This window comes from Anarrhichthys ocellatus, unplaced genomic scaffold (assembly GCF_004355925.1).
Source record: "Anarrhichthys ocellatus isolate YVR2014 unplaced genomic scaffold, GSC_Weel_1.0 scaffold56, whole genome shotgun sequence".
NCBI classification, from domain to species: Eukaryota; Metazoa; Chordata; class Actinopteri; order Perciformes; family Anarhichadidae; genus Anarrhichthys; species Anarrhichthys ocellatus.
In genome coordinates this window covers 117861-133587 of record NW_022280086.1, presented here as the reverse complement: position 1 = coordinate 133587, position 15727 = coordinate 117861, and the positions used below count along the sequence as shown (strand labels likewise).

General features: G+C 40.1%; 1 protein-coding gene across 3 annotated transcripts; it reads left to right on the top strand.

The window, feature by feature from the left end:
- Positions 1-1668: 1668 nt before the first annotated feature.
- On the top strand, positions 1669-12531 carry LOC116396522 (NLR family CARD domain-containing protein 3-like). Of its 3 annotated transcripts, none has more exons than XM_031871170.1 (12): positions 1669-2867; positions 3034-3940; positions 4041-4157; positions 4255-4368; positions 5394-5475; positions 6787-7015; positions 7291-9097; positions 9191-9364; positions 9918-10088; positions 10859-11032; positions 11121-11161; positions 11629-12531. In XM_031871170.1, exons 2-12 carry the CDS (start codon positions 3852-3854, stop codon positions 12198-12200), a joined length of 3570 nt encoding a protein of 1189 aa, XP_031727030.1. In that variant the 5' UTR covers positions 1669-2867; positions 3034-3851; the 3' UTR covers positions 12201-12531. The 3 variants fall into 3 exon arrangements, with proteins under 3 accessions (XP_031727030.1, XP_031727032.1, XP_031727031.1); XM_031871171.1 differs by having other exon boundaries at positions 1673-1712; positions 3792-3940; XM_031871172.1 differs by lacking the exon at positions 11121-11161 and having other exon boundaries at positions 1669-3940; positions 11629-11708.
- Positions 12532-15727: the final 3196 nt, after the last annotated feature.

The window sequence follows — 15727 nt, the reverse complement described above, 5'->3', positions numbered from 1 at the left end:
TGTGTGTGTGTGTGTGTGTGTGTGTGTGTGTGTGTGTGTGTGTGTGTCTGTCTTTGTATAGAATTCACAATAGATCAAAAATATATAAATATAAAAATAAAGTGCTTTTAACAGATAAAGATGAAAACAAGATGGATCTACCTATAGATTGATCTAGATAGTGTGGTAGGAAAATGTACGTGTGTATTGAATGTAACCATGAATTCACACCAATAATCTGATATGTTTTTACTGTACGAATGGTTTATCCAATCACCTATTCTAAGTATATGCACACTTATGAATCATATTATCCTTTAAATCACAGGTATAGAAAAGTTCGCTCTTTGTAGAGACATCAGCTTGATTGTGAGCATAGAGTGAGCTCGGGATGCCGGGCCAGGTGATGAGGAAGAGGGAGCTGTCAGATGACTATAGTGGAGTCCACTCATGACGTCTTTAGAGTGGACGAGGAAATATAGCACAAAGGAAGGTTTGATGGACGGACAAAAATAGGTCATTTAGAAGAACCCGAGGTTCGTAGCCTGCTCTCATGTACAACTCATCCCAAAATATTACCAAAGAATGCCAGTAATGTGATTTTCTCGCTGTCCCAGTCGTTTGGCTGTGATCGTGGCATAAGGCTGGTCAGCAGAGGGTGCACAGTGGCCCGGGTCATAGCAGCGGGAGGATACTCAAGGGAATAGAGGGCCAGGAGCAGATGTGTGTGAGTGTAGGGTTGCTAACGGGTGTCATCAGAGAGGCCTCTTCCTCCTCCTCTTCCTCCATGCTCACCACCAAGTCCTGCTCTTCTCCAAACTCAATGAAGTCCATCAACAATCACTGCAGTAATCAGATCATTTGAGTCTACAAGAATGACCTTAAAACAGATTCCTTAATCTGTGGGATTTGACACTTTTCTCATTTTAATTATTTGTAGTGCAGTTTGCCAGCAGCTATTTGTTTTTATTAGTTTAAATGAGGAGTGCTAACAGGGATCAAGTAGCTGATGGACATGTTTAAATTCTAATATAATGTGCAGAGATCAAATTAAAGAAGCATCCAATTGAAAATAAACACAAAAGAAAACCATGCTGTGTGTCATCTAACAGATATAAACATGCTATTATCTCCATTCCCACCTATGACCGCTGCATTTTGTGCTTCATGAAGTCAATACAAAGAGTTTAGTCCCTTTCAGCATACGGCCACCACTCCATTGACTCATGACAGCTGTTCCCATTGCGACACCCAAACACAACTTCCTTCTCTCAAAGCTTTTGCTGATGAAGCTCAATGTGATTTTGTGGTGTTGAGGATGTGTGTTGCTAGATGATCTAATCCAGCATGGTTCCGCTATTTGACACAAGAGAAAATGGCTGCCACTAATGGCTGAACGCTTTAGAAAAGAGAGAAAGTAAAAAGAATGAATGTTAAATGGACTTTTACTGCATGATGAATCCTTTTACAATTGAACACATGCTGCTGATAATACTTCTTTCTACTTTTATTTTCAAATCCTGGTAATCGAGTACTTTTGCGTAATAAAACGTCTGTTTATGGTGTTAAGTTGGAATATTTAATTTCGCTCCTGCATGTCTTTGTGGCCAGTTTTGCTGACGTAGAGGAAATGAAACTGGCAGCACTTGTTGACACTTCTTTTATTTTTTCGTTAGGGAAGTTCCTGTCAGACAGCAGATGAGAAGAAACTCAGAGAAACTCAGGCTGACGACGTAAGTCTCATGTGGATTTGATGCTTTCCTCTTATATTAACTCTGTTTTAACTTCTTATTTCATTTAACTTTCTGGTTTTGCCAATGTTGAATTTATTTAGTTTCTTTTATCCATTTAACCTGTCATACAGTATGTCATGTTTGTAGTGTTGTCTCCTCTTTTTGCTTACTTTTATTTACTTTATGTATCTAACACTTTGTTGCTGTAACTGTTGGTACGCCCCATGTCTATAATGCATTACAAACATACTTATAACAATATAGATATTGTGCTTATAGCACTGTGTAATTATAGTTATAAGAAGTCATGTATATGACTTAAAAGGTCAAGTATCATAATACTTCATAATTGCTTGTCTCTGACTCACTTTTCAAGGATCATAGTGTGTTATAATTCTCTACTCGTCATACATTATGATCATTTCATAATGCATTATGATCATTTCATAATGCATTATGATCATTTCATAATGCATTATGATCATTCCATAATGCATTATGATCATTCCATAATGCATTATGATGTGTTTACTCTTGGGTGAAGAAATGAGGTATCGGCGGACATGATGCATTACAAGCTGCTTATAGGTCACTATGGACGTTGTTTCATATCAATAAATCTATACGAGAACGACACACAAAACGTTGTAAAACTAATGATGCTGTATGTAGTAAAACAATTATGAAGTATTATGACCTTAAGTCATTAAAGTGCTTTATAATTTTTTATGATTATTGCATTAAGAGTTATGAATATTTATGACTCATGACTATCATTATACAGAGCAATTAGCAGATAATAACACACTACTAGTATGTTTATAATGCATTATTGACGTGGGTGTCATTAACAGTGTTAACCAACTGTTATATAAAAAGTATAATAGGCCTGAAAAATAAAGGTCCTCTAGTGGATGAAAATATGGATATGCTCACATATTTGTTGGTGTTTATGGGCTCAGTTTAGTTAACAGTTATGCTCCAATTCTGAATTTGAGAGCAATACAAATTGCTCTGCCTCTATGCAGTACATTTCTCTGTGTTGGGGCCGTGGCTGAGTTCACTGTAAGTCAATGCGCACCACCTAGCAGACACTTGGTAGAACCCACAGACTGGCCAATCACCCGACGACACGCTGCTTTAAGCATCACTCAGGTAAAATATATGAATGAACCCAACAATAAGCAGAGTATGCACATTTTTACTTCTCTCACAACAGATGTGTAGTAACTCTGTCATGTTGTTCATTCTGTACACATGACATCTATTGTCACGTCTGTCCATCCTGATAGAGGATCCCTCCTCTGTTGCTCTCTCCAAGGTTCCTTCCTCTTGCTTCTCCCCGTTAGAGAGTTTCTTTTGGGGGAGTTTTTCCTGAACCGATGTGAGGGTCCTGGGAAGGAAGGTGTTGTATGTGAGCAGATTTACTTCTATGAGAGAGAAATTTACAGTACTTTATATTCCAAGACAAAACCTTGGGACAGTTGGAACCAGTTTCCTTAAACAAAAGTAATGAAGACAGATCTCACCAAAGCAGCAGAAAGCACCATGATACATTAAAGGACCAGTGTGTAGCATTTCGGGGGGAACTATTAGCAGACATGTAATATCATATTTTCATTAGTTTATAATCTGCACTCACCGGCTCAGGTTACCGCAGTCTTGGAAAGGGAGGGGTGAACTGAGGGGTGTTCAGTTGGTTGCAATCTGCAACCGCACCGCTAGAAGCCACCAAATCCTACGCACTGTCCCTTTAACTCAGTTGCCGATACAGTAGGTGGTTTCTGAGCTGGTAACCTAATGAACCATGCGTATAGGCCTAGTTTTGTACTGAACTGAACGGAACAGCTCGAACTACAAAGAGACTGAACTGAACTGAAGACAGTTGTAAGCAGCACCTACATACTGCTATTGCTTATTGATGTGGAGACCGTAGTGCATTTGAATGCTTATTTAAACTAGAATTACCGCCTTGCAGTTGTATGCGTCCACCAAAAAAGTCATGTTGCAGTTTACAAAATGTCATATCCTGTACGCTGCAACTCGCAATGCAGACTGTGTTTTGCATTTCACTCACAGGAAATCCCCTTCCTGTACTGAATCAGGCCAGTGTGCTGCTGTGAAAAGGGTACACCCAATATGAATCTGTGTGAGGAGGGAGAGGAGGATGTCCCGCCTTCTAAAGTCTCTCTCTCTGTGCAAAATGTCAGCCAGACCAAAGCTAAGAGGTAAGATGAGGCTGTTATGCATTTCAAGAGCTGAGATGTGAAAGCATTTAAACCTCACCGTAAATCAGAATAACAAGAAAATCTGTGTTTTCAACTGAAGGCCAGTTCAGCAGGAGACACCAGACTCCCCTGAGCCCAGCGGTGTGTCAATGACGAGCGACCGCTCCATTACTGAACCCTTAGCCTTCAGAGATGGAAGTCACTCTACAGAGCAGAGGTGAACATACTTAAATATACGTATAGTTGAAAAACACGTTGTAAACCCAATGAAAACAAGACATTTTAAATGCCGATGCTTTCACTATTTCTATCAGAGTCGAGAAGGAGACACCAGACTCCCCTGAGCCCAGCGGTGTGTCGATGAAGAGCGACCGCTCCATTGCTGAACCCTTAGCCTTCAGAGATGGAAGTCACTCTACAGAGCAGAGGTGAAAATGTCTTCAATTTAAAAAACACTTGGTGAGCCCAATGAGAACAACGCAACAATGGCGACGCTTTCTGTATTTCTATTAGAGTCCAGCAGGAGACACCAGATGTGTCTTTTAAAAGTGATCACTCATTCCAGTGATTAAGAGTAGTGACCTCATCAAAGGAAATGAATCGGGTTTTTGAATTGTTTTTAGAAGGATCTTTACACATCCGTCCGTACACCTAGCACCCAAGAAGTGGAGCCATGTTTCTAGCGAGCAGAAAGGAGCTATTGATGCTCTGAAAACAGAAGAAGAGATTCGACAACGTCTGACACTGACGCATGTAGTATGAAGAGCGAATGAGTCCACACAGCACAGACGAAAACTGGCAAAGTCACCTGGTCTGGATGACTTCCTCAATGGATATTATAAGAAATATATTGATATCCTGGCTCCCATTTTACATGGTCTGTATTTGGAGTGATTTGAAACAAGCTCTCTAATTGATACATTTAATGATGCTTTCATTTCTCTTATCCCTAAAAAGGAGCGAGATACTGCAGACTCATCTAATTCCAGACTCATTCTGACTCAGACAAAGACACCGGCGTCACGTTTAGAGAAAGTACTACCAGACATCATAGATGGTGATCAAGTTTAATTATAGTTTAAACAGGTCTTCACTTGATAACATGCTCTGGCTTATACATCTTACATCTATAGATCGCTCTAGTCCGATAGCGGTGGAGGCCTTCTTGCTTGATTTTGGATTATTTAGTTTTAAATAAATAAAAAACTTTAAAAACAGAAAAGTGAGCGTTCTATGAAGCCACCTCTCCTTCAAACACAGGCACCGCTCTACCGTACAAAGGCAAGACTTTACACTGGAGGAGTTTGTTTAATTTGGCAGCTAACTCTTACGAAACCTCAAATTCAAATCTCATTTGAACTTGACTAGAACTGCATACAGTTTTATTAGGTAAATGATAGGAGTGTGTGTGTTGATATCTGTGGATCATTTACAATTGATGTTTTCTCCACAGAGTCCACCAGGAGAGGTCCGAGGTTACCATCACTCACTCTGACAGTGAACACAATGAGGCAGATCTGGCCTCCATATTCATGGTGTGTACATTGTCTAACTACTAGACAAATAATCACTTCAACATCTTTACAAATTAAGCACACTCAAATGGCAAATTTCTCCAATATTACAACATATGACAACATAATATTGACAAATCACAGTTAAATCCCAAATCACCCTTAAACCATTGTGTAGACTGCAAAGGGCCCAAAGAAAAATGGCTACCCAAAATATGTGGGGCCCAAATGCAAGTACCGTTGTGGTTCAATAATGATGATAATGGAGTATTCTACAGTATTCTACCCTGGCATGTAACATTGTGGGGACATTGACTAAATTTACGTTTTAATCATTTAATTCTTCTTGTTTTGGGGCCAAAACTATTTCAAATGTCAATGCTATTTTGGTGTCTGAATTATTGTCTTTTTGTCTCTGGTAAAATAGTATTTTGAAGGAAAGAAGAAAAACACCAATAAAACAGGTGACCGCGGACGTTTGAGCGGCAGAGTATAATGAATTTATAGGAAGGTATCTTTTTTTATCACCTTTCCAAAACCAAAGCTCAGGAAATGACTCACAGCTCCACAACAAGCTATAAATTATACATGTGATACATACGTCAGAAATATTATGGCGTTTTAAAGTTAGTATGACTGATGTGTCATCAAACTCATGTATACACATCCAGCTGACTCAGACCGACCTCAGCATTAATTCCGAGTGTTTCTGGCAGCCTGACAAATATGAGTCTCTTCCAGATGAATTCCTCTTAATTAGAAAATGACCCTACTTCCTACTACCTCAGTAAACATCGTAAACATGAGTTTATTATCTCAATCACTACTTTCAAGTCTTCTTCCGCACAGCATGATCATTGAGTAAATTATGGTCCCATTTAGAATAAATAGACCAGCAGGGTGTGTTCAGTTTGTGAAAGTTAATTGTAACCTTTTTGGTCACCTAAAAAAGGCCTTGTTTAGCTTTTGGTCGTACTTAGCTCCACCCTCTCCTGTGGTGACGACCAAAAGCTAAGATGGCGATGGCCAAACTCCAGGCTTCAAAACAGCAGTCCACAAACCAATGAGTGACATCTCTGTCATCATCTTCTTATAGACCATCAATGGTCCCTTCTTGCTCTGCAAACACCTGGGTTTTTAATTCACTATATGTTCCATATGTTCACCAGTTAAAAGCCAATGGGATACAGTCAGGCGGTGGCTATGACCATAGGCTTTTCACCCAGCCTTTGAAAACTGCCTCAGAATAAGCACCTTGCTACATTGCTTGTTTGAACCTTGATCTGTCCCATTAATTCCACATGAAAGATCATATTTTACATATTATTACAGCTTCTGGAGGAGAACGTCATCACTTTTGTGAAGACTGAGCTGAAGAAGTTCCAGGGAGTTCTTAGTCCAGATTACCCAGAGTGCTTAGAGAGGCAGAAGAAGGATGAGGAGGTGGTGGATGGTGAAGAGGAAGAACAGAGGAAAAGCAGCAGAGGGGCACTTTTAAAGATCGCACTGCATTTCTTGAGGACAATGAAGCAGGAGGAGCTGGCTGACTCTCTACACAGCAGTAAGTGTTTCTACAGAAAGAATGGGAAAATGGTTGAAAATGCTGGCGATCCCACAAATTTGGTCATGGTCTTTTTTAAATATTTAAATCATAAGTAATGAGCACAATCTCAATGGATAATTTGGAACATGGAAAATGTTTGAGCACAATGGTTTGCATTAAGAGTAAAGAAAACAGCCCCTCTTGCTTATGCAACCACTACAGGTGAGCAGAATCCCAGAGTCAACGAATGCTGTATTTGCCTCTAAATAACTGTATTGCTCTTTTTTGTGTAGGAACTCTTGCTGCAGAGCCCCAAAATAAACTCAAACTAAACCTGAAACAGAAGTTCCAGTGTATGTTTGAGGGAATTGCTAAAGCAGGAAACCCCACACTCCTGAATGACATCTACACAGAGCAATACGTCACAGAGGGAGGAAGTGGAGAGGTCAATGATGAACATGAGATCTGGCAGATTGAAACAGCAGCCAGGAAATCATCAAGGCCGGAAATTCTGATTGCATGTGAAGACATCTTCCAACCATTACCCGGCAGGGATCATCAACCAATCAGAACAGTGCTGACAAAGGGAGTGGCTGGCATTGGGAAAACAGTTCTAACACACAAGTTCACTCTGGACTGGGCTGAAGGTAAATCCAACCACAACATTCAGTTCACGTTCCCATTCACTTTCAGAGAGCTGAATGTGCTGAAAGAGAAACAGTACAGCCTGGTGGAGCTTGTACATCACTTCTTTACTGAAATCAAAGAAGCAGGGCTCTGCAGGTTTGAAGAGTTCCTGGTTCTGTTCATCTTTGACGGTCTGGATGAGTGTCGACTTCCTCTTGACTTCCGCAACAATGAGATCCTGACTGATGTTACAGAGTCCACCTCAGTGGATGTGCTACTGACAAACCTCATCCAGGGGAAACTGCTTCCCTCTGCTCGCCTCTGGATAACCACACGACCTGCAGCAGCCAATCAGATTCCTCCTGAGTGTGTAGGCATGGTGACAGAGGTGAGAGGGTTCAATGACCCACAGAAGGAGGAGTACTTCAGGAAGAGATTCAGAGATGAGGAGCAGGCCAGCAGAATCATCTCCCACATCAAAACGTCACAAAGCCTCCACATCATGTGTCACATCCCAATGTTCTGCTGGATCACTGCTTCAGTTCTAGAACATGTGTTGAGAGCAGATGAGAATAGGGAGTTACCCAAGACCCTGACTGAGATGTACATCCACTTCCTGGTAGTTCAGTCCAAAGTAGGGCACGTCAAGTATTGTGGAGGAGCTGAGACAGATCCACTCTGGAATTCCAAGACCAGCAAGATCATCATGTCTCTGGGAAAACTGGCCTTTGAGCAGCTGCAGAAAGGCAACTTGATCTTCTATGAGTCAGATTTAACAGAGTGTGGCATTGATATCAGAGAAGCCTCAGTGTACTCAGGGGTGTTCACACAGATCTTTAAAGAAGAGAGAGGGTTGTACCAGGACAAGGTGTTCTGTTTTGTCCATTTGAGTATTCAGGAGTTTCTGGCTGCTCTTTATGTCTTTGTGACATTCATCAAAGCTGGTGTCAACCTGCTGTCAGAACCACAATCAAGTTCCTGCTGGCCCCAGCTGTCATGGGAGAAATCAAAGGTAATTCCGCTGTACAAAAGTGCTGTAGACAAGATCGTGCAGAGTCTAAATGGACATCTGGACTTGTTTCTTCGCTTCGTACTGGGGTTTTCACTGCAGACCAATCAGACCCTTTTGCAAGAACTGCTGACACCATCAGGAGGCAGCTTCCAGAACTATCAGGAAACGGTCAAATACATCAAGAGGATGATCAGGAGGAATCCGTCTCCAGAGAGGTGCATCAACCTGTTCCACTGTCTGAACGAGCTCAATGATCATTCTCTGGTGGAGGAGATCCAACATTACTTGAGTTCAGGAAGCCTCTCCACAGACAAACTTTCTCCTGCTCAGTGGTCAGCTCTGGTCTTCATCTTGCTGTCATCAGAAAAAGACATGAATATGTTTGATTTGAGGAAATACTCTGCTTCAGAGGAAGGTCTCCTGAGGCTGCTGCCAGTGGTTAAATCTTCGAGAATATCCTGGTAGGTACACTGACAAATGGGCAGACATTCTACATTGAATGCAATCTTTTTTCTTGTGATAAAAGTTTTTCTTTCTGTCCCTACTGCCCTTAGCCTGAGAGACTGTAAGCTGTCAGAGAGAAGCTGTGAAGCTCTGGCCTGTGTTCTTGTATCCAAGTCCTCCAATCTCAGAGAGCTGGACCTGAGTAACAATGACCTGCAGGATTCAGGAGTAAAGCTGCTGTTTGCTGGACTGCAGAGTCCTCTCTGCAGACTACAAACTCTACAGTCAGTAGTCTTGAATGAATTCAATACATGATTAGTAAATCAGATTTTATTTTAGGCATTCATTGTTTTGGAACAGATGTGTTTGACTCACCCCAGTAGCACTATGAATTACAATCTGTCAGGGATCAGATTTCTATATTTCATCCCAGATTTTATTTCTTTTTAACCGGTGGCCATGATCTTTCCCTAACCAAGTATTTTATTTGCCTAACCTTCACCATACCACAAACTTAGTTTATTTACCATAACAATAATCTTTCTCGAAACATAACCACACCGTGCTTTCCATGCGTAGATATTATAGAAAAAAATAGTTCATAAAATGTAGTCATTTAACATAATCTAGAGTTTTGCAGAATGGTTCAATGTTAACATTCTTGTTGGTTGATGCTGGTTGGTTGGTTTGTCTTCATAAAAAAAAAAATCATTTTTTGAGAGAATCTTTTTTCTTTTTGCTCAAGTTGATTAATCAAAGTTTGTTTGTTTGTTTCTGCAAGAGACTTTAAAGAGACAATGTATACTTCCTGTGTCTGACTTGTATTTTTCTCGTCAGGTTGAGTGGCTGTAACTTGTCAGAGAAAAACTCTGAAGCTCTGGCCTCAATCGGTTCCCAGCCCTCCAGTCTGAGAGAGCTGGACCTCAGTAACAATGACCTGCAGGATGCAGGAGTGAAGCTGCTTTCTACTGGACTGGCAAAACCACACTGTAGACTGGAAATTCTACGGTCAGTAGTCATAACCCAATTCAATACATGATCAATAAAGCAGATCTTTGGGTCAACTGTATAGGTATCCACAGTTTTGCCTGTTCATAGTTGTTTGGTATCATAAGGAATTCAATTCATTCTGGACAATTGCGCAGGTCGCAATTTACATTCTGTGCAATACAGAATGTATTGTGACATGTAGTGATTGGTAAAGCAATGGAGTGGTGGTGGGCATGTAATGACATCCGACTTTGGACGGCATTTGCATTTATGGCAGGAATACACAGGCAATATAAAGAAAATACAGTTAATACAATTTAAAGATATACAATTTTCTTCGACAGTACCTTTTTTGAGGAGCTGCATGTCAGCTATGGCGGAGGCTATGCTGGCCTCATCTGTAGACTGTGTAGCTACAATGTAATCCAGCTCTAAATCTAGTTTGCTCATTTTTTAATTTACCATTGATTGTTTTCTAGTATTCAATGAGCATTGCAGCCTCAAGGGACTGCTATTCTGGTTTGAGACTTTTGGTCTTGGTGCAGTATGAATTTCCTTGACTTACCTTGCCTGAAACATCAGACAGTATGTATAAAATCCACATGACATATTCATTGGATATCTAAAAATGCAAATTTGATCACTAAGTCAGTTGTTTGTATTGGAGAAAATGTGTCCACTGACAGTATGGCACTATATTATCCCAACTAATTGAAGATATAGGCAACCAGTTCGAAAGTCTGTTCTGTAACTTAATGTGTTCATGTCTATTACTCATATATGTATAGGTTGTCAGGCTGTCAGGTCACAGAGGAAGGCTGTGCTTCTCTGGCCTCAGCTCTGAGCTCCAACCCCTCCCATCTGAGAGAGCTGGACCTGAGCTACAACCATCCAGGAGACTTGGGGGTCGAGCTGCTCTCTTCTTTACTGGAGGATCCGCATTGGAGACTGGACACTCTCAGGTAAGTGACGTCAGTGTACGGTTTCAGCTTAATTACAAATGTCTGTCTGTGTTTTTTCCCATTATTTCTTGTTTCACTTCTGCTTCAGTGTCGACCATGGTGGACGACATCGCTTGAAACCGTTCATGTGTAAGTTAACATTACTGATGCATTCCTAAAGTCATCAGCAACTAATATAGATGTACAACAGCTGCCAAGAGTTCTATAAAGACCATGCTTACCACCCATTATACAAATGCTATACCAAAGTTAGTGAGGTTGGATGACATTTATTAAAGAAGTGATGAAAAAGAAAACTTCAAAAAGATTTTAAAAAATGGATACGGTCAAGATTAAGGTAAAAATGGATCACCTCCATGTCTCACAGCTTTTAAAAACTAAACATTATAAATGGCCACGTAGAAATGTTCAATCTGGATAAGCATCAAAAACTAAACATAGCTTAACTTTGCATCAGATTTGAGTGAAATCAGATAGCATTTTTCTAGATATCTTGCTAAGATGTTGACGTCTTCAACTAATTGAAACGAATCACGAATGAAGCAGAACATGTCGAGCTAAAGTCTGTCTGAGTTGTGGCTTATTGTCCCCATCAGATGTCTGTGAACTCACGCTGGACCCAAACACAGCGAACACTAAGCTCTCTCTGTCCGACGACAACAAAAAGGTGACAGAGGTGAAAGAGGAGCAGCCGTACCCCGATCACCCGGAGCGATTCCACCACTGGAAGCAGGTTCTGTGTCGAGATGGTTTGACCGGGTGCTGCTATTGGGAGGCGGAGTGGAGAGGATGGGTCAACATTGGAGTGACGTACAAAGGAATCAAAAGGACAGGGGAGTGTGAAGAGGGTTGTCTTGGTGAGAACAACAAGTCCTGGGGCCTCTTCTGTTCTGCTAATGGTTACTCTGCCTGTCACGATAAGAGGACGACAGACATACGAGGTACCCGTGCCTCCGTCAGCGCTGGCAGAGTAGCAGTGTATCTGGACTGGCCCGCCGGCGTTCTGTCCTTCTACAGAGTCTCCACCGACACACTGATCCACCTCCACACCTTCCACTGCACATTCACTGAACCCCTCTATCCCATGCTCAGGTTTCAGTTAAGGTCCTCGTCTGGTTCTTCCGTGTCTCTGTGTAAGATTGAAGGGGAGCAATCAGCTCCAGTGTAGAGAAAGACCCACAGTGCTTCTGAAGCTGAATGCTAAATATCAAGAGGTCAAGGTTATTTAGATGCATTGATGTAGTAGTTACGGATGTTTGAAATCAAATGTGTTTTGCTGATCCTGAGAGATTATAGTTCAATATCCTTTAAGTATGAAATTGGTTTCACTGTGGTTCAAGTCAGGGCCAGAGTTTTGCTTTCAAAGGTGGGGGAGGGACACAGTTATTAGTTCAGGCACAAATCCTCTTTGACATGCAAAGTGTGGTGGAAAATTTCTAGGTTAATCGGGAGGAGAGAGTTTATGTTCTCAAATCAATAATGAAGTCATCAGAAGATTCAAAGTTGTCTTTTTCCGTTTATTCTCTTGCAAGAGGGAAGAAAGCACAGCAACTACGTATTCAGTAGACTGCGTGAAACCTTCTTTGACGAAATGCAATATTCAACATCATTTATGCATACACAGGTTCACGCCTTTACAACTTCAGATAATGCATCAAAAGGGGAGTAAACGTATTTCAGACAAAGGATGTCTGTTAGTCAAGGTCTCTCTGTGTCTCTGTCTTACCAACAAAGAAACAGTGTCTCTTCACTTCTCACCCTTGTGGGAAAAGATAAGAAGACACCTGGATACAAAACTTAATTAAAATCATCTGCAGAAACTGCTGCTCTGTGTCTGCCTGTGTTCCACACTTTCAGTTGTACATTCTCTAACATTTCACATGATACTATAACATAACCTAACTTATATACGTGGTCAAGATGTCTGTATTACGATCTATACTATAACATAATTTCCCATTACAAAAGTTGTCATAGACACATTTCACACAGACACTTACTGTTACTTAAGGTCATTTATGACGGTATGTCGGCACAGTTCAGGCAATCCTATTGATCAAGACATTGTTAGGTGGCACAAGCAAAAGCAAAATGTGAGGAGTAAAATGCTTCATACTAATATGAAACAAAGTATGCAGAAATAAATTGTTCTTATTGCTTGTTTACTTTTGGAGGAATGTCAAAAATATAATTTGAACTAGGAATGGTGTTTCCTTGATTTCATGTCCATGTCATGTTCCTCTGTTCCAGTGCAGAAGTCCAGTTTGCAGCTGTCGTTGGCTAAAACTAAACTATCAAAAAATGTAACTTATCCTCTGAAAAACAATCTGCATTATTCCTTACACCTGGACTGATACATTTTTCCTACCTGTAGACAAGCAAGTGACAAATTATGCTTCGTCACTAATGAGAGACAAAACTCACTACAGAGGCCGGAATTGGTCCAAAATGAATCCAAGAGTGAACTGAATCAAATGGAGCTTGGTTCCTACGATCCTCTGCGCTGTTTTAACTACCCGGGCCAGGTCTCTCCGGTTCTCTGCAGTGCAGCTGCTGTACCACATGGTGGCGCAGTGGCAGAGAATTGTCTCTATGGTGCTCCTGTAGAAGTTGACTAGGAGCTGAGAGGGGAGTTTAGCTTTTTTGAGTTTCCTCAAGAAGAAGAGCCTCTGTTGGGCTGTCTTCACCAGGTGGGAGGTGTTAAGGGCCCATGTCAGATCCTTTGTGATGTGGATTCCCAGGAATTTGATTTCACCTACACTCTCCACCTCCTCACCGTTTATGTGGAGAGGGGGAGGTGTGGTCTTCCTGGTTCTCCTGAAATCCACGATGAGCTCTTTGGTTTTTATAGTGTTTAGGACCAGGTTATTGTCAGTACACCACTCAACCAGATGTTGTACCTCCTCTCTGTAATGCGCCTCCTTGTTGTTTGATATCAGTCCTACTATAGTGGTGTCATCAGCGAACTTCACTATAGTGTTAGAGTGGATGTTTAGCATTTGAAAGCAAACATGTCTGATCTTCTGTACTGAGAGTTGTATGTTCATGTGTTGAAAATGTCCTCAGTGTTAAACCTGATTTTTAAGTCTGTAAACATATCACATCAACTGAATATTTTTCTTTCATTTCATGTTGTAACATTCCTGTTGTGATCCAGCGTTGATTTAATAAAAGTTATTCAAATCAATAGGATGTTTTTGTGCCTTCTTTTGTATTATTTTGTATGAATGATATGTTTGGAGAGAAAATCAGGACAATAGTATATATTGAAGAACTATTAAAATATGTAATTTTTTGGCACAATTGTGAAGCCAACTTACTCTCGAAAGTGTCTCCAAACTTTTGAGGATTTAACTTCTTTCCTCAAGCAAATTTTGAAGAATTCTAATTACACGACGTTCATTTAGCTGCTGGTTGTGACTTCCACTAAGTGCATTCATGTGAACAAAGGACAACTTCATCTGGGGAGAGGAGAAGGACAACATATCAACATCTGTGCCATCATTGACACATTTATATTACTTTTGATGCAACATATGTGGCAACTACTACAAGTACGACAACAACTGCTGCTCAAACTACAACAGCTACTATCAACTAGTACAATGGGCGTTGTCAAAGTTTTGATGACAGAAAAGTCTACTTCATGACATACTTATGAATATTTTTATGAAATACAATGTATGGTATGGTATTTTGTTCATGTTTCTCTTTTATGATTATTTTTATGGCATACTATACCATTTTTCGACATTTTTATGACGTACTATATTTTTTTATGCGTACTATACTATGACACTTTTTTTGACATACTATCCTATTTCATGGCATACTATACTGTGACTTTTTAATGACATTTTCAAATTACTATACTTTGATTTTTTCAACATACTATACAATGAAACATTTCAATTTAATTCAATTCATTTTGTATAGCCCAACATCACAAATCAAAAATTTGCCTCAGAGGACTTTACAATCTGTACACATCTGTACCCTCACATTGCTGCTTGGCCTTTTTCAAAATAGTATACCATTATGTCTTTAATACTTTTCTATAATTATTTCCTGACTTTTTTTTACAAACTGTAACATTACTTTTTATGACTTTTTTTTAAACCATTTTTTTGAAATAAAAAAAATATTCTGTGACTTTTCATGATTATTTATGGATTTTATGACATACCTTATACTACTACCGTATCTTGAAATGCAGATACATTTGGATTTATCGACATAGGTGTTTAGATGCCTGTCTTGGAGATTTACGCAATGCAATGAAGGTTGATGGAATTTAGTTTGCTCACAACATTAAAAATGTTATAATAAAATAGAAGGCAGCATGGTATTCAAAAAAACTGTGTTGCTTTTATAGTGGATAATTCACACAGAATACTGTAAACAGTTTTCAGAAGGACGACTTCCATGAAGCAATATATCCAAATTAAAACTGTTAACAGCATGTTTTGTACCAATCCATAGAAACAAGGACACAGATGCTGCTGTTTTTCGTGTGTTGAGCATCACAAACTCATTCCTCCAGTGCCCTCCATATTCCCTTCATTGGGGATACCAGCATAAAATTATCCGCATGGCTAGATACCACTAGAGATAAGTACATAATGAACTTAAGATCAGCTTTTCCTCTGCTGGCATCTCCCCCTCTTTCACACCACTGTACTAATAAAATATCAG

Bases quoted from the DNA above. Each gene is read 5' to 3' on its own strand.
- LOC116396522 (XM_031871170.1), top strand. From the start codon at position 3,852: ATGAATCTGTGTGAGGAGGGAGAGGAGGATGTCCCGCCTTCTAAAGTC. The intron at 4,158-4,254 runs GTGAACATACTT...TATTTCTATCAG, and splicing joins AGTCACTCTACAGAGCAGAG to AGTCGAGAAGGAGACACCAG. The intron at 11,162-11,628 runs GTAAGTTAACAT...TGTCCCCATCAG, and splicing joins TCGCTTGAAACCGTTCATGT to ATGTCTGTGAACTCACGCTG.